General features: G+C 42.9%; 1 protein-coding gene across 4 annotated transcripts; it reads right to left on the bottom strand.

Annotated features, from left to right (window-relative positions):
• Positions 1–2,021: 2,021 nt before the first annotated feature.
• eno4 (enolase 4) lies at positions 2,022–21,481 on the bottom strand. 4 transcript variants are annotated; one of them, XM_068728116.1, is made up of 13 exons: positions 21,286–21,481; positions 19,125–19,253; positions 17,278–17,462; positions 15,385–15,524; positions 12,530–12,699; positions 12,319–12,441; positions 12,045–12,113; positions 11,462–11,626; positions 10,326–10,451; positions 7,220–7,394; positions 5,453–5,514; positions 3,001–3,118; positions 2,022–2,347 (listed from the first exon to the last, which is right to left on the bottom strand). In XM_068728116.1, exons 1-13 carry the CDS (start codon positions 21,451–21,453, stop codon positions 2,268–2,270), a joined length of 1,710 nt encoding a protein of 569 aa, XP_068584217.1. In that variant the 5' UTR covers positions 21,454–21,481; the 3' UTR covers positions 2,022–2,267. The 4 variants fall into 4 exon arrangements, 3 of the variants coding, with proteins under 3 accessions (XP_068584217.1, XP_068584203.1, XP_068584209.1); XM_068728102.1 differs by having other exon boundaries at positions 11,462–11,617; positions 21,286–21,463; XR_011104923.1 differs by lacking the exon at positions 2,022–2,347 and having other exon boundaries at positions 3,082–3,118; positions 7,257–7,394; positions 21,286–21,463.
• Positions 21,482–26,989: the final 5,508 nt, after the last annotated feature.

Here is a 26,989-nt window from a genome sequence, read left to right as displayed (position 1 = left end):
TGTTTGTTTCCTCGTGACACCAGCAGCACGAGGACGTGTGAGCCATCTAGGAGGACAGAGTGTCTCAGAGTGGTCCACCTGCTTCAGACGGAGTAACGTAAAAGAAGACATGAAGGCTTTTGTATCGACTTATGTCCCTGCCTCATGTCCTCCGTGTCTAATGCGGTTATTCTAGTCGAGGCCGTCCTGGCAAAACTCAATAATGTGCCAACATGCAATGAAGTCTTTGATTCAGAGGAGTGGGTCTGTAGTGGATCTGTTGTCCCCGTCTTCCTTCCCTCAGCAGAGACAAAGTCAAAGGCCAGCTCACTTCCTTCCTCCGCCATCTGCTCCAGCCGTGGAACCGGCTGATGTTGATTGACGGACGGTACACACACCGCCGGTTGAGGCAAAACATGTAATTACACAAACCATGCTGTTTCCCTTTCTTCTCCCGCAGCCCATTCCCGGCTCTCCATCTTTCCCCCGTCATCGGCCGACACAATGTGAGGTTTTGTTGTTTTTGTATTCTTGTCCCTTCGGGGACCAGCAATTAGGGAGGTCCTTAAGTGTGTCAGGGAAACACTTAATTTGACCTATTTTGTTAGTCATTTCATTTATTTTCCCAAACATTGTAATTGCCTGCCGGGGCGCCTCGCCGCTGTGTGTCCGGCCTCGGCTCGTGTCTGCACGTGTCACTGATTAGAGGTTGTCAGTTACAAGTGCAAACTAAGAAACCACAAGGAAGAAAAATCGGTTGCAAAACATTTGTGATTTTATTTATCTGCATGACATTTAATTAAATGAAGCAATTGTATAATCTAGAAAGAATCTGAAATAGCGTGAACCATGATGGCTTCAGTGAAACTGACGCACAAAATAAAAATGTCTACCAGCTGGACCTACCGTCAACAACTTCAGTCTACATTTTCATTTCCAGGCTTAACAAGTGAGGCAGGACCATTGTGGTGTCAGCAGGGCCATGTCGGCCAGATTCAGTTCAACAGAAAAGAGCTGTGAATAAGGGACACTCACTTGACAGGCCCATTGATGCAGCTGTATGTGGCTGGTAAACAAAGCACTTGTGAAGCTCCTCCATTCCCCACCGTATACAAGCAGCCTCTTTTTCTGTGCCGCAGGCCCGGCAGGCCCGGCCGGATGCTCCTCCGGGCCGCTCCCCTCCCGTCTCCCCGCTGACCGACCCGCTTCCTCCAGGAGCCGAGGAGCCGAGAGAGGGTCGGCGAGGGGGCCGGGCAGCTATGAAGGGGCCTTTACCTCACACGTCCCAAACAGACAGGAGACATGCTTTGTTAGACAACACTGACGCAGCTCTGTGTGTGTGTGTGTGTGTGTGTGTGTGTGTTTTCTGTGGCAATTATCCTCCCACAGCTTCTTACAGCCTTCCTCATCCAGCTCTGTTAAAGCACGGAGCTTCCACTGGCCGGATGAACACAGTGAATCAGAACTGCTCTGTCACTGTTCAACCAATTTGCTGCTAGAATATTGTCCTCAATACATTTATGATATGAATGAGTGTGATTGATGAGCTGCCTATTTTATGGAAATATTACAAATGATTTCATTCAGTTTTGTTGTTTTATTGTGAGTTGATTTAGAGAATAGCGGAGCAGAAAAAAAGACATTTCTGTTAAATTTCTAAAATGCATTTAAAGTGCAGAATTTGACCTCTGCTATTAGACTACAAGAGAGTTATTCTTCGTGTATTTTTACTTTGACAAAAATACAAATTTGAAACTGAATGTTTGTCTTCTTAGCAATAAACACGGCCTCACTATATGATGCAAACGTTATTACTAAAAGCTTTCAGTAGGGTTAGCGGTCACGTGATGTGATGACCTTCTGTTTTCTTTGAGCTGAGCGCTGAAGGCTGACGTAGCTGTGCTGTGGCTCATGAGATGGATGTGTTGGTGGAGATGATGGAGTGTGAGCTGAAAGCTGGTGTATGTTTGTGCACAGAGGGACAGCCTACAGCTGCTACGGTGGCTTGTGTGTGTCTGGAGAAGCAGCGAGACGTCTGGGGCTGTGAACACAGTTTTTATTGAAGGTTATGTTTACTCACTTAGCTTCATATTGATTTTTTTTACCACCGTTTTTTAAATAAACCAAAATGGTAACAACAGATTAATGCACTTTGTTCATAATCAACTCGGCCGGTTCTACAGTGGAATGTTGACAGGCAAGTAGGAGATGGCCGCAGAATGAAATGATGAAAGTGGAACGTGAAGCTCCGGCGCCGACACTCCATTCACACGTTTGAATCGGCCGCGTCAGTCGGTCCTCTCGGCCGCAGCACACTGCCGCTGTGGTCGCTCGGTGAACAGCGGAGGGGGGTGCTTCTCCTCGCAGACTGTGGACGAGACAAAGTGATGAAATGAAGTGAACGGACAAAAGACAGACCGCAGAGGCCTCAGATAACGGGCCCGAACCGAACCTTTCACTGCACCTCGGTCCACTTCAGCGTGTGTCCCCACAAACATCCAACGCCAACCAACACGGAAACACAACTCTTTGTGACGGGAGCTGATTACTCTCAGACGTGTATCATCCCTCATTAACCCTCCACTGGCCCTGCTGCTGTGGAAGTGATGGATGGGAAAGTATTTGTCCCCTATGTGTAATTAGGTGGGCAATTAACAAATCCAAAGGAGTCTGGTGATGAGGGGGGGGCATTCTTCCACTCACACACACACACACACACACACACACACACACACACACACACACACAAATACACATTTGTATGATTCCTCACACACAGTTTCCTTTCATATCCAACACAGAGCGAGAGAGAGAGAGACAGAGAGAGAGAGAGTGAGACAGAAAGAGAGAGAGAGAGAGAGAGAGAGTGAGACAGAAAGAGAGAGAGAGAGAGAGAGAGAGAGAGGGAGAATGAGACAGAGAGAGAGACAGAGAGAGAGAGAGCTCTCTCTGTCTCTCTCTCTCTCTCTGTCTCTCTCTCTTTGTCTGTCCTCCTAAAAACAAGCCTATAAAGAAACCTACCCAGGATTCCCTGTTGGACCAGCTCTTCCTCTATAGAAATCAGCCGGTTGTATTTAGTCATCCTCTCAGCACCGCTCAGACCTCCCAGTTTGACATAGTCCAGGTCCAGACCCACCGCCTGAGGGAGGAGAAGAAGAGCGACACAGTGTGAGACAGACACTGGGGCGGAGGACAAGTGTGCGATGCCACCAAGGGGAGGGGGACAGAAAGCAGGACGCGGCTCTGGGACCACAGTGATGAGGCTGCTGTGGTACTGAGACACTTGATGGACGTGAAGGCTGGGTGAAGGAATACATTGGGTCCCATCACAGTTGAGGAGGCTGACCTAGAGGTACAAGGTGTTATGCACCATGGGGTCCGTGGTTGCTGGTGACTAGGGCTGCAACTATGATTGCTTCCATTGGCAATTAATCTGTATATGATGTTCTCACAATTTCAAATTCATATTCCATGATTATAAGTATATATTAGTGAATATAGATATTCAGTTTACTATCACAGATTAAGAAAATCATCAAATACTTACATTGAGGAGCTGGAACGATTGGTATGACTACATGACTTAGAATCAGGGTTATTGCACTGTTGTTGTTGTTTGGTGCACAGCAATAAACATCAATAGAAGATAGATTTACTAAAAATATGAAACAATACATTTAAAGACATATCTGTTTTTAAAGTGAATAGTGAGGGGGGTAACCGGGTATTCCCCAATGTCCCAATTTATGCACTAAATTCAATGCAATCTGATGTTATAATCAACAATGTGTGTTATTATTGTATTATATCTTCATCACATTCATGTGTCATTTACTCATGATGACGGTGTAGAAGAGGGTATGAAAACCCGAGCTGCATGCTGGGAACTTATCCCACCAAACCCGCTAACGGCAGCAGTGAACGTCTCGAGGCCATGCTGGAGAAGTCTAGCTCAGAACCACATGGCTTACTGGGTGGACCTAAAAGAACAAGTGCTTCTAGAACAAGTGGTCCTCCAAAACCCAGGGAGCAGCTGAACGATGACTCCGTCTAGAATCACTAGAATCACAATATAGTGTCAGTTATTGTTATCTTACTAACGGTACACCAGCTGACGTTGGTATGATGGACCCCAAGTAGAATACACTCTGTCACTGCAGACTAAAACAGCGCTCCCTCCCAAAACATAGGGGTCAGGGCTGGAGTCTGGATGTGGATGGTAGCTTGTTGTGCTGTAAAAAGCTCCATAAAGCCTGGGCTTATCATTTGAATAGATGTTTTATTATTGTAACCGCTCTATAGAGGACGGAAGGTGCAAATGTTCAACGATTCAAGTTATTAACCAATAAAGTCTGTCGTTACAGAGGCATAACTAAATGATGTTTGTGTTGTTCTATCACTTTGTAGCAGTGAGCAGAAGCTCCGTAGCTCTCTGTCAGAAGGTCAGTCCACAGACGTTTCCCTGAACCCTTTGGCAGACTGAGATCTGAGGTCATCGTGTGGGACAGTGTGTGTTTTCAGACTGTGTTTAGATTGTTTCTGGGCAACAGGCCACAAAGCTTCAAGAAGTGGACCAGAAGAATGTTTTTTCTGGGTGAAAGATTCAGAGCACAGTGGGCTGGACTGCCCTCTGAACGTACTGAGGCATGTTCTAAAACATCATCTCTCTCTTCCCATTGGCTCTTCAACTCGCTGACAGTTCACATGGCCTCTCATTCGTTTGTGAAAATATAATATTTGACATATTAAAAATATGACATGTCTGTATAGCTGGCTTGTCTTGTTGTTAAACATTCTATCATTTAGATTTAATGTTTTTCAACCCAAGGTCACTGACTCTGAATCTTGCTAGCATAACGTTAGACTACAAATATCGCCCGTTGCCAAATGGTTTCTAAAGTCCGTCCTATTTACTGGACGTCTCCATTGTAAAATCCTCTTATGGCTCGTGATTGTTCCAGGTATTAACAAACCCTCAGGGTCTCCAGGGAAACAGACTGAATGTCCTGTGAATAAACTTTAGATTTTGGCATAAAAATACTTATGAATGGTCTTCATTTATTTTCTCTGGCAAGTGACCATTGTGTAAGGTGTAAGTGGATAATAGTCTTCAGGAATAAATGGACTTGGTGGAGGCAAGCTGGCCTTCTTCCATACTGTAAAGATGATAAGTCAGAAGTGAAATGTGTTCACGGTCAGCTGTTGACAGACGTCATGAAGCCCTTATTGTTTTGTGAATAATATTAATATATTAATGTATGGCTGAAAAGTGAAAAGACGTCACAAATGATTATCAGCAAATGAATACGAGGATGTCAGTAGAACGACCACACGGGGCATGAACTCATCACCCAATGTACCACACACACACACACACACACACACACACACAGCAGCAGAAACAGGTTGTGTACGTTGACATATAAGTCTATGAAGCGGACTCACTGAATGAAGTAGAGGGAAGAAGACTTACTATGTCTGACAAAGAGTCCTCACTGCATGGCTCACTGCAGGCGGTTCCCATCATCACTGAACCTGGCACATCAACAGGTAAGGAGACACACACACACACACACACACACACACACACACACACACAGAATCAGTATTGATGGCAATTTATCATAGAAGCACTATTTCAAAAGTGTTTTATATAGCTCAAGCAATGCCGTCTTGCTTCATTCCCAGGTTACTGATATGTCCGGTCGTACTGGTGCAGAGCTAACCTTCCTGACCGGGATCAAGAGCTCGGGAGTCTGTAGCTTGACAGTTAGGAACGGCCCAACGACCGCTGGAATATGGAGAGTCTAGGATTGTAGGAACGTCTGCATGAAGCAACAGTTGATGATCCTCTTTTGCTGCATTTTTGATTCAACTGGGATTAGTTGTTCATGCTTATTAAAGTGGGATTAGTTGTCCTTGAGGAATCCTTGTTGAGGCTCAGATGCAGCAGCAGAGCCCTGTACAACCGTTCACTACAAATGTTAAAAGTCTTCGACATAAGTTTCTCCGACCTGTGTGGAGTGAAAGGCAAACGCTTTAATGTGAACAGAACAGATCACAGCCCTGCTCATGAGCTACTGTGAGCTCTGTGTTTACTTCTTCAACCTGTTGGAAATGGAAGCTTTAGCTGGAAGAAGGTCAAGACAGCATCGTCCAAGTCTATTACTTTCATTACCATTTTAATGTGCTTATGGAGATCTTGCCAGTAAGGTAAAGCCCTCAAAAACTGTATTTCAGTCAAGACACTCACATCAAGGTTTTACATCTGTTGCAACAACACTATGCATTTGAGTTGCTGCTCCCAGAACACATCTAGTCAAGTGTAATGTTGTGTTCACACAAAACACAAAGCGAATTTCTGTCAGCGGGAACATTTGTGTTTATTCGCACCACTCATGCCAGAAGGGGGCAGAAGGGGGGGGGGGGGGGGGGGGGGGGGGGGTACCTCCATGTGGCCATGGCTGTTTTATCGACCATGGCCAAAATAGCCTCTATTGTTGCTTTGCACATGTTGTGGAAGTCCCAGATCCATCGGAAACCCAAACACCTTTATCATCTGGAGGCACTCGCTAACTGTATCTAACAAACACACAGGTCGGCTGGTTTGAATTGAATCAAACTGAATAAAAAGGATGATGCCCACATACTGTAACTAGATAATAATTTCAATGGTATAAAAAGTCTGAAGTCATGCTTTGTTAGGTCTGTCTATTTTTTTTAAATGCTTATTTTCGGCGTGGAGTTCCAATCGATCGGTGCTTTTTTCCTCCATTTCTAATTCAACAACGTCAAGACGTCAGCGATGACAAGAGAAGAATCTCAAGACCATGATCTGCACTGACTTTCTATGTAATCGTGCTGCGTGAAAACACACCACAACCCACACCTGTCTCTGAGCTCAGAGCTCAGCCCGCCCGACCGCACACGACAGGTACAACATATGGATGAGTTCTATAGTGACAGTAGGAGGACGTTGAGGAGGTGGGCAGAGGCCTATGCAGGAGGCTTGAGCACTACATTTGTTAATATGGAATACAAGTGTACGGTATGGAAAGACTTTTAAAGGAGTTTAAAATGACTTCCATGCCAAGGCTCCATCTGTCACTGGCTCCTTCAAACACAGCTCACACAGGAAGCATAGAGCTGTGTGACGTACAGTCAGCATGGTCCAAATGTATCTTGTTAATCTCATTTGAAGTGTTTGTCTGTCTCTACCCCGCCTCAGTGGATCTGGTACCTTGGTGCTCTGACGTGATGCAGATCAAATCACTGACCGTCGTCTCGCGGATGTGTTTTAAGACGTGACCTCTGACTCCCGGAAGAGGCGGGGCCTTTGACTTGAAGGTGATGTCAGAGAGCAGAGAACATGAGTCTCCAATCACGTTGCTCAGCTTCTCCCACTGGTCTATGTCCTAACGGAGCACACACACACACACACACACACACACAAAAAGAAGGACAAGGACACATGTTTGAGGACGACCATGCCGTTCAGATGATCGTACGTATGCATACAAACACAAGTCTTTCAAACACATGAACAAGAGAACACACACAAGTTTGATGTAAGTTGCACATGTCTACTAGGACAACATCTGCTGGTGGCACTAACTAACTAACTAGGCAGTCAGATGTGGTTTTGAATACAAATTCCAAGGTAGTCCAGACGTCCCTCTCTACAGCAACATTTTACAGCTCCTTCTGGGTGATCTCAAGGCCTTCAAGACAGATTATTATATATAATCTCTATAGCGTGTTCTACATCTAGGCGTCTAGATCCTGATTCACAGAAGCTGCTCCTTTCGAAGGAGCAGCGGCTCTACCTGGAGCTTTGGATGTATGAGCTATTTACCCTTTCTTTAAAAGTGAGGCCAGCCACCCTATGGAGGAAACTCGTTTTGGCTGCTCACGGTTTCTGTCACTACCCAGAGCTCATGATCGTTAAAACATAGACTGGCTGGTAAATGGAGCTTTACCTTCCAGCTCAGCTCCATCTTCACCACAACTGTCTGGTACAACACCTACATTACTGCTGACACTGCACCAATCCGCCTGATAATACCACCCCCCATTTAACCCTCTTGAAATCAAACAATATTTGAACTCCTTCACTTGGAGCAGCAGCTGGAGGAAGCAATTCACCATGTTGTGGCAAAGAACCGTGGCGTCAGAGTTAGAGGCACTGACTCTCATCCCAGACGCTTCAAACTTGACTGCAAACCTGTCCGGTGCGTGCTGAAGGCCACGGTCTGAAGAAGTCAATACGACCACATCATCTTCAAAGAGCAGAGAAGCAATTATAAGGTCCCCCAATCCAGAGACGCCCAGAGCGTTCAGCATCTCATGGCAAAGAAAGCTTCTCAACCCTGAGTCTTCAAACTCTGCCTCTGATAAAGAGAGCACAGGAGCTTCAGCCAGACACCAAGTTCACACGCGCTACAAATGTGGGTTTACCAGGTCTGTCTGGCCTGTGCCCTGACTTCTGATCCAAATCCTTCTGATCCAAATCACCACCAGGTGGTAATTAAAGCCTTCAGTATATACATGATGTTATTCAAAACGCTAAAAACATTCTGATTCGTAAAACCTTGCGTTATCCTGCCAGTGCGCAACTTCCTTTTAGAAATCCCAAATCAATTTGTAAATGTGTGAACAATCCGCCTCATGTCCCGCCCTCTACACGCCCACATTCAACCATACATGGTCAATGCACTTTGTGAATGTTTATGCATAGAAAGGAGCCTGCTGATCACTGGTTCTTTACGAGGATTCACGGGAGAAAGACCAAGAAAAGGATTCTATTTCTACACAGAAGTCGAGGTGCTTGTGGGTGAGGTGCTCCCCGAACACTCGTTCATTCATGTAGTCCTTTAACAGTGCATCTATCACGCAGTACAACGCATCACAACACCACAATATGTAGCCTATATGTTCACAGCAATCAGACTGATTGCTTCCAAAATGATTGCTACAATCAGCTCACCCCCCCACCCTGGATATCACTTGATGAAGTCTGACAGGTGAACAGACTTTATTTATTCATGTAAGTTGTGTTATGGTGAACTTGTCCAGCATTATAATTAGGACTGATAATGAGGATATGAGTGACTGTGGGAGAGATGTCACTGAGTTACACACTGCCTGTGTGCAGGTGGTGAAGATGTGCTGGATGAGGTGGTGAAGATGTGCTGGATGAGGTGGTGAAGATGTGCTGGATGAGGTGGTGAAGATGTGCTGGATGAGGTGGTGAAGATGTGCTGGATGAGGTGGTGAAGATGTGCTGGATGAGGTGGTGAAGATGTGCTGCTGGATGAGGTGGTGAAGATGTGCTGGATGAGGTGGTGAAGATGTGCTGCTGGCTGAGGTGGTGAAGATGTGCTGCTGGATGAGGTGGTGAAGATGTGCTGGCTGAGGTGGTGAAGATGTGCTGGATGAGGTGGTGAAGATGTGCTGGATGAGGTGGTGAAGATGTGCTGGATGAGGTGGCTGCAGCAGGAGAACACTTGCACTGGAGAGCTGTTTTCAGTTCACCTGCAGTATGTAGACCACACAGTATACTGCATCTGTCCCTATCCAACAAACCGGGAATGAAAACTAAAGCTATACTCGTGATATTTACACAGTAGCCTATTAGAAGATTAAGGAAAACTACAGACGCTCTGTTCTGCAATTATTTAATATGATTTGATCTCGTCTTCTACGACCATGGTGATCTTCTCATGGTCTCCTCTCTGTGCTGCAGGGTGCAGACAGCGCTGATGGAACACTGAGCACAATATGATTTGAGTTGATTCATATTGTTTACAATTGAAAGGTGATACCTGAATAGCTATGGCTAATTAGCAAAAGCACAAATATCACTGCTGGTTTGAATGTTTATGTTAAAGTCGTACTACGTGTCATATCAATGTGTGAGAGGCGTCATTATCACAAGTTCTTCAGTTTGATTTTAATTCACCAGCTCAGCATCAGTTTCCCCTGTCTCCAAACATACTAAACGTACTCATGGGTCACAGTTTCCGTACAGGTGCACACATTCTCCCGTCATATTTGTTTTTATAGATCATAAGATCTTTTGCGTGGAGAGAGGCGTAAACCTTTTTCGGGCCCCATTTTGTGACGCACTGGTATTTATTCTTAAACTTGAGAAGATACAATCCTCTGGGGCTCTGTAGACCGCTTTTTAATAACAAAGGTCAATGACCTTTCTCCTACAACAGATACATATAATACATATACAAATATTAAATATAATCAATACTGTTTACAATATATATAAAGAATATTGTTTATATACATGAGCCTGGACAAATAAAGAGAAGAATGAGGGTGTTTCACTGTACCTCTCTCCTGAACGGGTCGATTAAGGCCACCACTGCTGGGTATCTGCTGGTCAGGGTTTGGTACACATCAACTAATTCATCCGGAGACTTCAACACTCCGGCTGAAACTTCATACTTTCCTTTAGACTGAGAGGACGACAAGAAGCAAACATCTGATTCTCTGTGCTGCCTGCCAGCTGTATGCATATGTACTATAAGTATACTTATAATTGCAGGTATACTAATTAGAATGCATTATAATCTGAATATAGCACTGATTAATCATAGATCATAAATACAATACATATTCATAATGCTTTATAACAAACATTACAACATATAACGATTTTATAATGACTAATAAGGTCTATCATAATACTTTCTAAGCTTGTAATACACTATAATCCTTTATAGTCACATTACATGAGTGAAAAGTTCAGTAGAAGCTCAGCTGGAGGGTTTTGTGTCTTCTGTTGTCTTTTCCTTGTTTGAATGCTTTTCATTCACATCTAGTATTCAGCAGCTTGCCCCATGCTGGACCAAATCTTCAGCCAACTATCCTGATCTCGACGCTGGCCTCCAAAGGGGTTCTGCTCTTCGATCCGGTCATCCTCCAGTGAGACTCCACCCGTGATTCCACCCTGACCCCAGATCATCTGCCTGGGGTCCCTGGTTCTGCCCATGTCCGCCCCCTAGGCGCCCACCTGAGGGCCTTTAGCTTTACTGTCCCCGTCCCTCAGTTCCCTGACTACTTGTCCCCTGGCCGCTGTCCCTTGTCCCTTGTTATCACCGTTCTTTCCTATTGTGTCTTGTCTCCGAGCTCCCTTCCACTTGTGCCAGTTTGCTCTTGATCGTCGTAGTGTTCTGAGGTCCAGCCCCTTCACTAGTGTTTTGGATTGACCTGCTACCTGTACGAGTTACCTGCCTGCATTTGGACTCTCAGCCTGTATGCCATTTTCACAATAAATCTTTGAAATCATTCTGCTGCTTCGTCATCTATCCATTTGGGTCCAAACCTGTTATTCTAGAAGCCTCATATATATTGTGCATTATAGACAGGGGCGTCATAGAAAGTGCATTTTCAGGAGGACTCCTACATTAGGACTCCAAACAGCTCGTCTCACATAAAGCCATGTAACTGCATGTCGTCAACTTACACAGTCTACTAACTCAGGGGCAGCACAGTTTAGTGCTAAGTGGATCTCTGTTCCCAGTGCCAGTCCAGAGTTGGTACAGGCTTCAGTGATCAGGTCTAGAGGCTGCTCGGGTCGCTCGTACGTCGCCGCTAGCGCTCCGCTGTCGCCCAGCGTCGCCTGGGTTGCCTCGGAGCAAAGACACAGTTCACCTGGTTAACAACATGTGTTGTGCTGCGCTGAAGCTGCATGTGAAGGACAATAGATAAGTATTCATTCATTGGTTTGAATGAAGACGAGTGTGTGCACTCACTCTCCTCACTGTTCAAGTTACGATAGGGCGACAGGCCATCGAACAATGCAGGAACTATAACTATGTGTTTTCAGTACAAATGCCTCTGAAGGAAAAGGTAAACAGTAGCAGCATTGAAAGCTTTAATAAGCATTCTGACATTCCTCCTGCATACCTTTGTATACAACTTTTAGGTAAACTCGGGAACCGAAAAAGCCTTGAATCCTGCTTCCATCTTCTACATTATGTGCTTTCATAAAGCGTGCGTGAACTCAGGTCCTATTCTTACAGTGAATAAATCGCAATGTCCCTCACCCCGGCTTTTGTTGAAGTGTTCATTATTCTCATCATCTCCTTCTGTAACTCAAGGGTCATTGTGATAATCTGTTGAAGAAGTTCACAGTTCAGTGAGGTTAATAAACACTAGAGTGAAAATTGAATACAGGAGAACTGAGGGGCCTTATCAATAATATACAACATCACAGCAACAACATGGGAAGCAAAGGACCTTGCACAAAGAGCACTAACTTTATGCAGTGAATAACCAACAGATGGAACATGTAACGACTACACAGAGACGTCTGCGTACTTCTTTGACTCGTTGTCCAGCTTTGGGGATCAGGATGACTTCCTTCAGCAAACTCAATTTTCCAGGAGAAGTCTTTCCACAGCTCAGCAAAGTCACCAAAGGCACGGGGATGTGAAAGAGAGCCTGAACAACATCGTTTCAATGCAACGCGTCATTACATGTTGCTCCCAGTATAGTGCTTGTGTAATTGTATGTGTTTGTGTCTTCTAACCTTTCTGTTCTTCAGAGCTGCTATGTGTTTGTAGAGAGGGATACCCTGTATTTTTGCAGCAGTTTTGGCCACAGCGAGCGATACGGAGCCGATGGCCGAGCTCCCGGGCAAAGCTGGTTCTGGTGGCTCTGCTGGAGGAAATGGCTTCTCCACAGAGTTGCTCTTCTTACCTGTGGCGTAAGCGAAATGTTCATGTGACAAAAGGAGTCGGAATGCACATTTTGGGCTTCCAGGTGAAGCTAGATGAATCTCCTACGCAGAAAAACTGTGTCACAGCAGCAAAAGAAACCATAATCTATAAACACTTGTCCTCGAGGCTCATGGGGAGGGACTGGAGCTGATCCCGGGTCCAGTCACACCCTGGACAGGTCACCAGGGCTACTTTACATTAATGCCTGAATTAAATAAGACCAGATTTAATCATCAATCATCTGAGGCACACAATGCTGATTTCTCTTGAACCTGGTCTTGGTAACACAGTTTGTTTTCAACACTAAAATTACACAAAAAGCACAAGTATTAAGACCGACGCTCTAAACTTCATTAGGTTTTGTTCTGCATGGCGCTCTGCACACGGTTCTCTGCATGAGACAGGAATGTGCCATAAAGTCACTTGTTTTTTTTCACATTTGAAAACACTGCCATGCTAAATGTCACACCCATGGACCAACTGGCCGATTCAAGTGGCACCGAGCCAAACAGCTGACTGCTCCATTGTCGACTCATCAACCAGGAATAAGCTCTATAAAAAAGAGCTGGGTGGGAATCAGTAGTAACCTCACCATTCCATTCAGATCCAGAGGGCTACGGTGCCATTATAAAACGACTATCGATTCTTAACTATTAACTATCGATTCTTCTTGATGCATCAAAAATGTTCGATACTTGACTTATTTTTCACTGTGATTATCTGCTATTTTAAAAACACTGCATATTTGTAATGAATCATAATTAAATTAATTTACTTCCATTATTTTATATTAATTCAATATTAGTAACAAATAGAAGAGGTGTGTCAACTGGAGAGTTACATTTCAAAGCACAAAGAGAACCAACAAGAAAAGAAATACAATGTGGCTGAAGCAGCATCCTCGTAGTAAAAACACACTATTCAGCATGTTCTGAGTCATGTGACAGAACCAGAACCATTTATTCACAAATAAATAATACAGACTCCTCTTCAAACAAATCTTCTAGTTATAGGCAATGAGCATTCAGCTGTGGTACAAAAACAACGCTTTCTGGAACATGTGGTTGAACTGTACACACAGTGATCAAGAGGTCATAGATTATGTGGTAACAGATGACACAGAGCGTTACTACCACCCGACCTGCTTTCCTCAGAGACTCCATGACTTTAGCTTTGGTTGTAAAGTAAGAGCATCGTCGTGTTGAGATGAATGCTGTATCTCGGTTCCAAAGTGTGCAACATAACAAGGCTCCGCTTCTCAATGACTGTGTGAAAAAAAGTTGCAATCGACTTAGTGATTAGCTTTGCAGAAGAAGAAGTTTCTTCCATATGTTAGCTTTTAAGCCGGTTGGATCGCTGAAGCTCAGCCGCCCTCACCAAAACTCTGCTAGTACTTAGCCTAGCTTAGAACGTAAGCAAGACGTGCGTGTAGCGGTGAGGACCGGTCAGCCCAGTGTCACAGAATTGTTACAGGCGATCAGAACGCTGAGAAAAGAGTTTGAAAGTTGTGATTATTGAGTTTTCTGCATCAAGTCATCATCGTTCACTTTTCACCCTACAGCTGAGTTTACTTCAACAAAGGAAGACAATTTAGAGGCCTGTTTTCAAAAACCTGTATTAGCAATTTAATTTAACTATAATCCATGTTTTTTTTGGGCTCCATCTTTTATGTACTATATTCTATTTAGAATATGCTCTGTTCTGATTTTCATTGAAAAATGGAACCTTTGCAAATGCATTGTATTGTATTGATTTAACAATGTGGACAGAAATAAATATTTAATCAGTGTGCAGTAAGTGTTTGTGTGTTTGGTCAATATATTCATGTACTTCACTCGAACAATCAAACCCAGACTATATCATGGGAGAGGTAGAAATGTTTTATCCGTCTAATCTCTACAAAGGCACAATTCACGCTCAAAATTAACTTTGATCTCTGGAGTCTTGGCTTAGAGGAGCAGTGAGTAGGTTTTAGTGGCATCTAGCTAGAAGGTTGCTGATTGCAAGCAGCTGAGTAGCCTTTTGCTCACTCCTCCCTTTCCAAGCATGTAGAGAGCTACGATGGGCTTCAGCTACCATAAAACTTTAAATGTTATATTATCATCGTCATCGTCATTATACATTGTACATATATATGAAAGTTAGCCTCTGCATTTAACCCATCCCGAGTCAATTGGGAGCAGTGGGCTGCTGAGAAGCGCCCGGGGAGAAGTCTCTCTCTAGAGCAGCGTTTGGTTTGTCCGTTCTGGGCTACTGTAGAAACATGATGGTGCAACATGGCGGACTTGCTTCCTATGTAGCTATAAAGGGTGCATTCTAAGCCCATGAAAACACAACGATTCTTTGTTTCAGGTGATTATACACTAATACATATGTTGTACAATATTCAGTTTCTGCCAAGAGATCCCTACATGTCACACACTGAACCTTAAAGGCTATGATGGTATGGTATTTGCTATGGTAGGAAGCTCATGTTGTATGAAAACAACATTATGTTTTAACTGACATAATGACATTAAAGGGGCATTATCACCCATACAATATGATGATAAATATTACACTGAGGGAGCAGAGGAGTATAAACTACAATATGACAAAGTACAAAACAGTTATCACGTTTAATCAAGCAGAAATTCTAATGGAAAAACTGTATATTGTACCCTACCTTTATCAACACTCTTCTTGTTTTTAGTCTGTGCAGATAGTGGAGAAGACAGCACCACCTCAGTCTCGCTGGGTGAACGACTCTCCTCCTCCTCCTTCTGAATGTCTTTCTCCTCCAGGAAGCGGGCCGTGAAGAAATTGCTGCACAATTACAAAACTAAAATTAACATTTTGGGTCACAAAAACAACAACCTCTAAAGATGTCTGATCTGTAATGAAGCTTCATCATGGGGCCGCAAAAATACCACAGGGTTCTGTACTTGGTCCATTATTATTTGCAATCTTGCTCCAGCACAAGACTTACAACATATGTTTCTATGCAGATGAGACAGTATTGTACGCATCTGGATCTTCTCCAACTCAAGCCATGTCTACAGTCTGCCTTTAATGATCTTCAGACATCTCTGCATGATCTCAAACTTGTATTGAATGAGACAAAATGCATTTTACTCAAGAACCCAACATTTGTTCTTAAATTCTCCTGTGATTGATACGTATAAAGGTCCTATATTTATAGTCGCCCAACCTTATAAAAACCTCAATGGAAAAAGCTGGTACAGACTCATAATATGAAAATGGGATTCTTTATATAAGAGTAAAGCATGATTTTATCTTGACATGCTTAGTTCGTTGGAGGTATGGAGATATTCTGTACCCTCATGCTGCTCATTCCACAGTTTACCACTCCGGCCTGCACTTCATGACAGTAGAACGATTCTAATCACTGTGTACTATAAAAGAGTAGGGATCAGTTAAGTTTATAGATATATCCTACAAAAGCTGCCTCAGTATATCACCTCTTCTTAAATTGAAGCACAGATCCCAGGACTGGCTTCTACTGGCTTGATATCCCACCAGTAAATACAGCACTTGGGAAGACTGACTTCCAATAATTTACACCACATAAATGGAGTTATTCAATAAATGAATAAAACTTGAACTCATTCCTTTAGATTAATTCAAAGATTTGATTTTGGACCTTTTTAATGTTTTTAATGTGATTGTGATGTGATTGTATATGCTTGTGTGTGACTGTGTATCTTAACTAAATTGTAATCCTCCTGCTGTTGTCAGGTCTCTCTTAAAAAGGAAATCTTGATCTCAATTACCTGATTAAATAAAGGTGACATATGCACATTACTACACAAAATGTATAGAACCTTAAGAAATTAGAAATAATTGAATGTAAATGCAACATATACACATTTCTGTTTTTAGCTAGAAGCATGAATCAGTTCCAAATTTGAATCCATTACAAGATAAGCAGTGCAACATGCATTGTCCACCCCAACCCCCAAGCCATACAGATGCCTATAACTCATTAAGCTTTTCTATTGGGTCATGAGACATGACGCAAAAGCGACCAATAAGAGGAGCTCGGTGCATCGAGGTGATATGATAGGCTGTGACAACAGGCGAACAAGTGCATTAATCTTGGCATGACCCATTCCAGGAGGTCAATAGACCCCATTGGATCCTAATGCGCAAAAATGACACTACTTATCTGTTCATGTTTGTTTATTTACATTGTAGTTTATGATCAAGTTGGTTGAATTCAAAATGAATGTGAATGACTATCATATAGTTGGAATTCCAACATTTCCAGTGTACACAGAGTCTTAGTGGTGTGACACTGGGCTGCTTGGGAATGGAAGCTCAAACGTTCATCCTGTAAGAGTCCTGGAAACAGGGAAGTACTGCATGCAGTTGTTTAAGTACAGTAGAGCTTAATTAGTAAGCAGCCCCACAAACAGCATAAAATGTGTATTTCTTTATGAAAATGAAACAAAAATCTCAATTGTATCAGTGGAGTATCTGGAAAAAAGATGAGCAATTCCATATCCCTCCAGAGATAAAACCCTCCACAGTAATTTAAAAAATATTTGAACATTACCTGAGTATATGGTCGACATCTGATTGGTCACAGGGGTTTTGGCCCTTCAGCATGTTGTTCAGAGGTCCATTGATCCACTGAGCAGCAGTCAGAACATGGTCAGCCCTCTCTTGACTCTTTGCTTTCCAGACCGGTGACGTCTCCTTAGGCCCAGAGTGGCTGGAGACGGCAGCTGAAGACATGCTCTGAACACCAAGACAAAAGGATAAAAACAGTTTGTATGAATTCTCAACAACACATATACTGCACGTACATTTTGTTTAACCATTGCATGTTTGTGCTGAAGCTGAATCACATCTGCACTACTGACACAGTCTCCTGACCTGCAGCCAGCGGTGCGGCTGGAGGGGGAGGACACGAGTCAATACCTGCTATCTCTGCCTCGTCTCTCCTCATCCAAGACATCGTCTCACTCCTCCCCCTTCTTCTCACGGACCACTTGCACTGCTATTTCCTGTCATTCCACATTACCGATAATGCTGCAGACTGACAATGGGCCCCTTCATGATGCCGTGTCCACTTGATAAACAACATAACTTGATTCTTTGTTGGAAACAAATGATGAAAACAGCACATGTGATGTGTTTGGGTTGTACTGGATTAGCTGTCTTTGGAGTCTGCATGTAACTTCTACAAGTAGCAAACCAAGAATGTTATGTGGCATGTGCCGTCACTACTCGGCTGTCATGGATCTTCCTCAGTGATATCTTTGATGACAAGCTTCATTCAGTCTTTTTGTGATTTCTCTGGTCCAATCCCGCTTCCTTCATCTTCATTTAAATCTTTTTTATTTACAGACAACTGCAATCCATGATTTTATGACACTACATTTCTGCTGCTCTCTTTATTCCTGTAAAAACAACCTATCCAAGCTTCAAGTGGTCCAGAATTTTGAAGAAAGATTCAATGAATAACGCATTCAACTTCATTATCACCTTTAAGGTACAGTCTGTCTCAGCCTGATGCTAGCTCTTTGTTAGTAGTTCCCAGGTTGAGGCCGGCCTTTGGGGTCAAATGCTCTGTGAGGAGCTGCCGGAGGATATCAGTCAAACTTTACCCTTATTTAAATAAACCTCACCAAAAACTATTTAAAACTATAATTATTTCTTAGAATAGCGTTTTTTAATTCGGTGCTTCTATGTAGTTACAAAACGTATTATTTATATTTTAATACAATGCATATGTTATAGGGTCTAAGGACACAATGTGTCGTATTCTCCAGAGATCGTAAAGCCTTTAAGGCAATTTTGTGATGTATGATATGGGGCTATATAAATAACATGGACTTGACTACGTTGTTATGATTATCATTATATATCGCCTCCTTGTATATATAATAGCACTAAGTAATACTGTTGAGTAGAAGCGTTGATGCCTACTGGCTAAGCCCTAGTGTTGTGTCCTCAGTGATGTCATCGTGACCTTGGTTCATGGTGTCACATCTCATCTTTCTGCTTTTGTGATACTGTAATAACTGAAATGGCAAAGGTCAAAGGGGATGTGCTGTTTTCTGATTTATACCGTCTTTGCTCGCTTCTTGCCTCCAGCTGCCTCTTCACGTCAGCCTACTGCACGTTGGGAGAGGCCCATTACTGTCATTTCAAACCATCAGCACGTCACTAATGAATCACATCTCATTTGTTAAACCTTGATTTGTCCAATCTTTATGCTTAATGCATACACCGAACTGAATGTCCAGAATCTGCCACATCAGCGGTTGTCAGCCACAGTCCAAGCAGAAAGACATCAGTTGACCTGTTGAGATTATAATTGGACTACTGCTGATTGTTTATGAGGAAAGGTTGTGTCTGTAGCCAAAAAGACAAAATATGACTCGTGAGTCTTACCTTTTCCTCGTTGCAGACGATGCAAAAGACCTCGGCCTCGATGGACAGTTGTCCTCTTGCATCATAAACCTCCCTTCCCTTCAGCCTGCTGATCCTTGGCGGTGCACATAGGTTTGTAAAATAATTTGCCTAAAGTGACAGTTGATAGTTAAAGAAATTAGGTACATTTCTCCTGAACTTGAAGTTGAAGAAAGTGTGATTCTTTCAGTCTCTTAAGTGTCTGGTGCCCTTGATAAGCAAGCACCTAACTGTAGCAATTTGGAGCGTAATTTACATCCATCTTGTGGAGATGTGTTTAACACTGTTACAGATACAATTATTCAACTGATTCAACTCTTTTTTCCTGAAGACCTGAGATTGCCATTACAGAAACTTTGGTATCATTGCGTCTAAAAGGATGTGCCCTTAAGGCCAGTATCTGTGCAGCTTTTTAATCTAACCTTGCACTACACCTGCTGATTCACTAGCTCCCTGTTCCTGAGTAGCCTAGGTAAAGTTTCCCTTAAAAACAGCCCCCTTCCCTTCCCGGCCTGGCCCTGTTTTTCCTGATCCAGAAACCGATTTTAGCTCCACCATCTCGCCAGCCGTTCCAATGGTGTAAGAAGAAATGAATGACGCAGCTTGAAGGTTCTCATAGGGGAGCATCATCAGAAGGACACACAAGAGATTGCTCTCAGGAAGTACTTGTGACGTCACATCCTGCCTTGATGTAAAGCTACACACTGGTTAGCAGCAAGCTATGGCTGGCATGTGGTTTCTTATAAGAACTAAATGTAATGTATCTGATGAAGACATTTTTAATTTACTGCTTACTTTTGCCTAAAATACTCACATCTTTTCTTTTTTCATAGTCAATTGGTACATACATTAAAATGAGCCATCCTAAGCCTTTTAGGAGCCGCGTTCATTCGCTCAGTTAAGAAGAATAACTCTCAGGTGTTCGTCATAACTTTACTGCATTCAACAGACATTTTGACATATCATTGCCAGAGCTCACAGCAGGAACACGACTATGATCAGTAGACACTTCATTGAACTGAGCCATCATAGTCCTTCATTAACGGAACACAGCCCTCGTTGGTGGAATTGCTAACCTACAACTGGTTAAATCAACTGGTGTAGTGCAGGGTGAGCTAGTTTGGACATATTGTGACCATGCTGCTAAATACAGAGAACAATAAGTAGGAGGCCCCTGAGCTGATTTGTTCTTTTATTTGGTGGTTCATGCATTTCTATAGAAAATGAAGACAGGCCTGAAACACTTCAATGCAGCACCAGTGCCTACAGGTAGAGCACCGGGTTATACGTGCAGTAAACCTATGTAGTTAGCAAAGTAGCCAGCAAGCTAACAGTTAACCAGTTAGTAACTAACTGGTTAAGTGTTGGCTACTTTATTAACTATGTAGGTTTACTGCACTTATAACCCGGTGCCAAAGTAGCCAGCAAGCTAACAGTTAACCAGTTAGTTGAGTTAACAAAACTAACTTATAAGTTCAGTAAACCTACAGTTAGCAAAGTAGCCAGCAAGCTAACAGTTAACCAGTTAGTTTAGTTAACTAAACTAACTTATAAGTTCAATAAACCTACATAGTTAGCAAAGTAGCCAGCAAGCTAACAGTTAACCAGTTAGTAACTAACTGGTTAACAGTTGGCTACTTTATTAACTATGTAGGTTTACTGCACTTATAACCCGGTGCCAAAGTAGCCAGCAAGCTAACAGTTAACCAGTTAGTTGAGTTAACAAAACTAACTTATAAGTTCAGTAAACCTACATAGTTAGCAAAGTAGCCAGCAAGCTAACAGTTAACCAGTTAATTTAGTTAACTAAACTAACTTATAAGTGCAGTAAACCTACATAGTTAGCAAAGTAGCCAGCAAGCTAATAGTTAACCAGTTAATTTAGTTAACTAAACTAACTTATAAGTATAAGTTAATTACCTACGTAGTTAGCAAAGTAGCCAGCAAGCTAACAGTTAACCAGTTACTAACTTATAAGTATAAGTTAACTACCTACGTAGTTAGCAAAGTAGCCAGCAAGCTACCAGCTAACCAGTTCGTTTAGTTAACTAAACTACCCGGTTAACTGTTGCTGTCGGTAAACGTAGCTAACGTTGACGCTAGCATAGCTTTGCGTGCGGCTGTTCCTTGAACCCTCTCCTACCAGGTATCCATGGACGTCCTCGGGCTGGAGGAAGAAGAGCTCGTTCAGAGCTCTCTCTATCAGCTGGGGCACTCCGTTAACCCGGTAAAACTCTGCAGCGGCCGTCCTCACGTCGCAAAGGTCCCGCTCCTCTTTAGGAACGCGGCTCGTGAACCCTCGGTAAGACATTGTGTCATCACTGTCCCCGTTAGTCTTTGTGTTGTCTGTCACCATGGAAACAGGCCCGGGGGAATCAGAGTGACGTCGCCGCGCTGCTTCCGTCTTTCATTTAAGTCTGTTTTTTCCATTTCCATAAAAAAATCTGAATATGTTGAATGAATAAGGTTCTATTCGTTCCATTTATTTATTGACCGTGACAGGTTAGCTGTGGAATGCGCGCAGCCATGTCCGTGTAGGCCAATGTGAGCCACCGCAAAGTAAAAATGTATGGAATTATAATCAGTAAAGCCCCTATTCAGTGGGAATAAAGATATAGACACACACACACACACACACACACACACACACACACACACACACACACACACACACACACACACACACACACACTCTAGTGAGGTCAAAACATTGACTCATAAATAAAAACATGGCTGACGTTTTAACAGCTCTCCGGTCAGCGTTAATGTGAAGTAAATGTGATTTAAAATGAGGAGCTTTAACATGCAACAACGATGGTGTTGTCTTTTAATGCAGGCACATTATTTGTATACATGTTTTTCGTCAAAGCTATATATAACTCTAGAAGTGTGGAAGTAAAAGTGGTGGAAGTGGAAAATCCTGTTTTTAGATGAACAGGACGTGAGGAATTAAACATGAACCCAAACCACCACATAGGAATTTTGAAGGTATTTCTCCCCAGAAGCTTTATCTGGAGCAGATCCAGACAATATTACTGCATTGAGGCACTTCTTTTTGGGTGAAATCTGTTTGTCTAAATATACATAAAACAAGAAAGAATTGATTACAATTTGTTTTAATATAGCCATGTTGAAAAAACAAAAGAAAAACATGAACATGTCACATATTAATATAGCTTAGTGATATGTAAGACTTCAACTGTGAATCTCTCAGGTTTGGAGTATTATCAGGCTGGCATCAGGCCGATATTTGGCCTTTTATTGTTTTCCTCTACAGCAGGAAACAGAGGTTATTGTGGTATAAAGCACGTGGTATGTTGTTCTATATTATGTTAGTTGTTATTAAATTGTCTGTTTTAATGAAGTAGTCCCTTATATAAAGGACCACTGCCTTTATGATTGCTAAACTGAAGATCACTCCTTTCACTTGACATCCTCACGCTCCTGTGATGGTGCGTTCAATTGCAGCAGCCCACTCACCCTAAAGAGTATCTATGGCCTGATGCTCTGTAATGGAAATGTTCAATTCAACATGCAGCTGTATGCATCTCCAGGAACATACTAATACTAGTATTGGCGATAAAAGCCTATTGATTGTCTACAAACAAGCCTCCACTGTACACACACACACACACACACACACACACACACACACACACACACACACACACACACACACACACACACACGCACTCACCGTGCACACCCGCCCACGCACTATATTTTGGAAGGCCTTAACCCAGGCGCGTTCCATTACGTTGAGTGTCAAGTTATTACCCGGCGTTGAATTGGACTCGTACACATCCAATCTCATGCTGGAGCCCACAAGGCCAAACTGGGCCGCTTAAATTCCAAACTAGAAGTATTTGTCAATAAGAATAGACCAGAACAAATGAAAGGACAAGTATAAAGACACAAGGAAGTTATGTTTTCTTCCCTTTGTAATTCAAGGCGTTCGTTATTTTGTAAGGGCAGGGCGCTAGGATAACAATAATAATAATAATAATAATAATAATAATACAAATAATAACAATAATTATAATACTATTGATGATAATAATAACTAGTATTATCATTGTTGTTGTTGTTATTATTTGGCCTCGGCTGAAGGTTTTCACGCCATAGAAACAGTCGCAGGACAGTTGTCTGTGAAAATACACGAGCTGAGCCGCTGAACTGTGTGTGACCCGGATCACCCGAGGGAGACCGCTACACACCCACAATGAACTCGTGACTTTCACATCTCAACGCAGAGACGACTCTCTCTCTCACACACACACACACACACACACACACACACACACACACACACACACACACACTCACACACACACACACACACACACACACACACACACACACACACACACACACACACACACACTCCTGCGCCTCTTTAAGTCACACACACCATGGCAGCAGGAGCGCGCGGCTCATACGATGGGCTTTTATTGTTTCAGGCCGATTCCAGTGGGCTCGTGCACATTTGATTCAGAATAAAATTGATTCCATTATGACTCATTTATTTAGTCATTTATTTATTCAATCATTAATACAAAAATATATATTTTTATAATTTTACCTGCAGAAACATTGTCTTTTGAAATGAATCACGTTTCTTTCCTGATGTGATTATATTTTATATTTACTTATCTTTTGAATTCATCAAAGTGAAGACTACACGAGCACGCGTCCGTCCACACATGTCACCGTGAGGACGTGTCTGTTGATGTCCGCGGAGATACCGGAGGAGCAGTGAGTCAAGGGCTCCTTCACGGACACAGCGCACCGTTAACGGTTGGACCGACTGCCTCCGGAAACCTCGACTTTCTGCCCGGCCGCAGAGTCCGTTCGTGACTTCAGAGTCCTCTGATTTGATCCTTTAAACGGAGTCTTTTTGAACCGCCAGTCCGACACAGTCCACGTTCATTCACACATGTCCCAGTGTCATTCTAATATCCTAATTCTTGAAATAATCCTCTTAGCACTAATAGAACATTAATTTAAAAAGTGTGCTCACTGAAATAAGTTGTTCAAAATATGAAAATAAAAATGTTAAAGTATGATTTCAAGACGATTAGGAATTATTATGTCCAGCTGTATATTTGTAATTGTAATCTCCAACGCTGAACCCAACGAGTCACTAAATATTATTATTCATCTCTTATAAGGAAACATTATGTTTCTATATTCCGTTATACAGCGCATCGCATTCAGACAATCATTTGAAATTTAATTGAAAATCTAAAATTATTACAAAACATTCCGGAGGAAAGATGTAAATAAAAATGGAGCGTGCGCGTAAAGCAAAGCATGCCTATAACATGCCTATAACATGCCTATAACATGCCTATAACAGGGCGTTTTATTATATTTACAGTATTATAATTTAGTCCTGTAACACAGAACAGTGTTTTATGAGTCTGGCTGTGCTAGTGGTCCTGCTGGTCCGGGGTCAACCTGCTCCGTGAAGCAGAGGGACAGCGTCGACCGGCGGCCTCGTGGATCAAATCTAGACTCACGGGTCTGAAGGGAGCAGTATGGAGCGTGATCTCCATCCTCGTGGTTCACAGAACTTCCTTTAGAATCCCAGTCCGAAGCCTCTTACCTCCAAAAAATGTCAAATCCGCTCATATAAACATTATTACCACACATTTCTGACAAACAGCACACGAAATCATTTAGGCAACTCAGGGTGATGAACTACAGCTACTGTGTCGACAAAATACCACCTTAAAAAGCAAACTAAATGTATATTTAAGATAAAACATACTCAGTCTGTGCTCTAAATCTCCACTACAAATTGACACACAACCTTGATTAGCAAACTTAATTTTGCTTGTCAAAACACATAAATAATTAATATAAATGATGACAATAAATAATGTTGTTATTTCCATTGAAGTACATGCATTCTATCATGTAATGCTTTAAGGTGTCACCTTGTGTTTACTCTGCATTACCATCACAGGTTAGGTCAGGTCAACCTGGACGTCACTGCCGCCACCGCCTGGATGCACAGCAGGAGGACCGTCCCTTTGTCACCTGGCTCTTCTTTTTCTTGGCTAAATCCAGTTGCACCTTCACCTTCAGAAACTCACAAACACGGTTGTTTCACACAGAAAATGCAACAATTAGAACAACTGTATTCCTATGAATCCTAAGCGTCACGGGCCTTACCAGAGCAGGGCGAGCGGGCACGGAGCAACACTTTGAGCAACATTTTAAAAGAAGGTGAAATCCACTCAGACCTGTCAAAAATGGACAAATGGTAAAAAGGTGCAGCTTTCAGCCAATAAAGCTGAGCCCCAGCCTCCTCCTGGACACTCTCCTCTCTCATGTGAGGCAATAATAGGGCCATCATTCCATTCTTTTGGTTGTTTTCTTCCTCCAGAGGATGGTCGGCTACAACAGCAGGGTGCCTACAGGCTTTTTATTTTTTTAACTGCAGCAGCTGGCAAGAAAAGGATTCATGTGTGATGGCCAGTTTGGTCTAAGTGACACAAATGCCATATGAAATTGGGCTGTATGAAAAGTGTTGATAGCTAATTTGTCACAGGAGGAAGAACTCTGAATACCTTTTTAAAGCGCCGGCGCCCATTACGGGGGTCCAATGGGAGTCCTTGAGGGGGTTCTGGAGGTCCTCAAAGGGGCTTCGTCGGGGGCCCCGGAAAAATAAGGAATAGATTAAAAGACACTGTTGTATTTTTCCCCCAAGACGTTTGAACAGAGAATGGATGTTTAAGCCAAAGACAGAACTTAAGGCCAACATCAGTGTGAAAAACCCCAACAGATTTAAAATACTCACATTCTCACTGATGTGTGAAATCTTGTGTCACCGTATATTAGACAGAAACATTCTGCCGCGCAAAATCGTGTCAACTTGGCTCATTGGCCTAATATTCATCTCCGAGGACCATCCGAGCCTCAGCGGCTCTCTCCTCGTCCTGCTCCGCCGGTCACCTGTTGCTGTTCCTCCTCCATTCACACGGGCCATTCAAGGCTCGCAGACAACTCGGCCCGCTGCAGTGAATGCAATGGTGTCTGTTTATGTCAACACGCACAGCTCATTCAAATGGATTCCCGTTTGAATTGTCAGCGCGGTGACGTTAAACAGCTTGCGCTGGGTTTCCACGGGTCGCATGAATGAAAGTAGCCTGCGGCCTAATTAGCGCATCTTTTTTCTCCCGTCTAAAAAGCTGGGGGTGCATCCAGCCCTCCGCATCGGCCGCCACCTCTTATTGCATCTAATTAAAATCCTCTATTCATGTTTTCAAACTTGACCAGGTGTGGTTTGAATGGGAGCGTTGGTTGGATTTAAAAGTCCGGTTTCAGACTGGAATCTGGAGAAGAATCGCTTGTGATGGTGATACACTGAGCTGAGGGATCGTTAGAAACTTCTGGTGTTTCTACTGACTTGTGTGTGTGTGTGTGTGTGTGTGTGTGTGTGTGTGTGTGTGTGTGTGTGTGTGTGTGTGTGTGGTCTGGTTTTGTGGTTGTGGAGACACACTGATTAATAATAAAAGATGTAGAATCCGTCACCAGAACATTACCAGAGAGGTGCGTGTGAAGAAGAGGAGAGTTAGAATGAGTTATGCTAATGGTTTGAGTTTGGAGGACTTCAAAGACGTCTGCTGCTGCTTCCTGTCGAGCGTACTTTGATCTGATGCATCATTTCTGTCTTTTCGTGAGCTAAGAAAATCTGCTTTGTCATAAAGTATATTTTTCAGAGAGCACTGGGATTTAAAATCCTTACTCAGCTTAAAGAAGAAGGAAAGGAAGCAGTAGCACCTACAATGATTCGTTTTGTGTTTCTCAAAAGTCCTTATCCTATGATATAATACGTC

The sequence above is a fragment of the Cebidichthys violaceus genome, unplaced genomic scaffold (assembly GCF_023349555.1).
Source record: "Cebidichthys violaceus isolate CVI_PGR_0920_01 unplaced genomic scaffold, fCebVio1.0.p SCAF_10, whole genome shotgun sequence".
Taxonomy (NCBI): domain Eukaryota; kingdom Metazoa; phylum Chordata; class Actinopteri; order Perciformes; family Stichaeidae; genus Cebidichthys; species Cebidichthys violaceus.
Note: the sequence above shows the minus strand (reverse complement) of the source record. Positions and strands in the feature narration are given on the sequence as shown.

Excerpts from the sequence above, each read along its gene's own strand:
- eno4 (XM_068728116.1), bottom strand. The coding sequence starts at position 21,453 with ATGTCTTACCGAGGGTTCACGAGCCGCGTTCCTAAAGAGGAGCGGGAC. Across the intron at positions 12,114-12,318 it reads CTGGACAACGAGTCAAAGAA|ATTATCACAATGACCCTTGA; the intron begins GTACGCAGACGT and ends CTTCTTCAACAG. Across the intron at positions 11,627-12,044 it reads ACACTTCAACAAAAGCCGGG|GCAACCCAGGCGACGCTGGG; the intron begins GTGAGGGACATT and ends CTTTGCTCCGAG.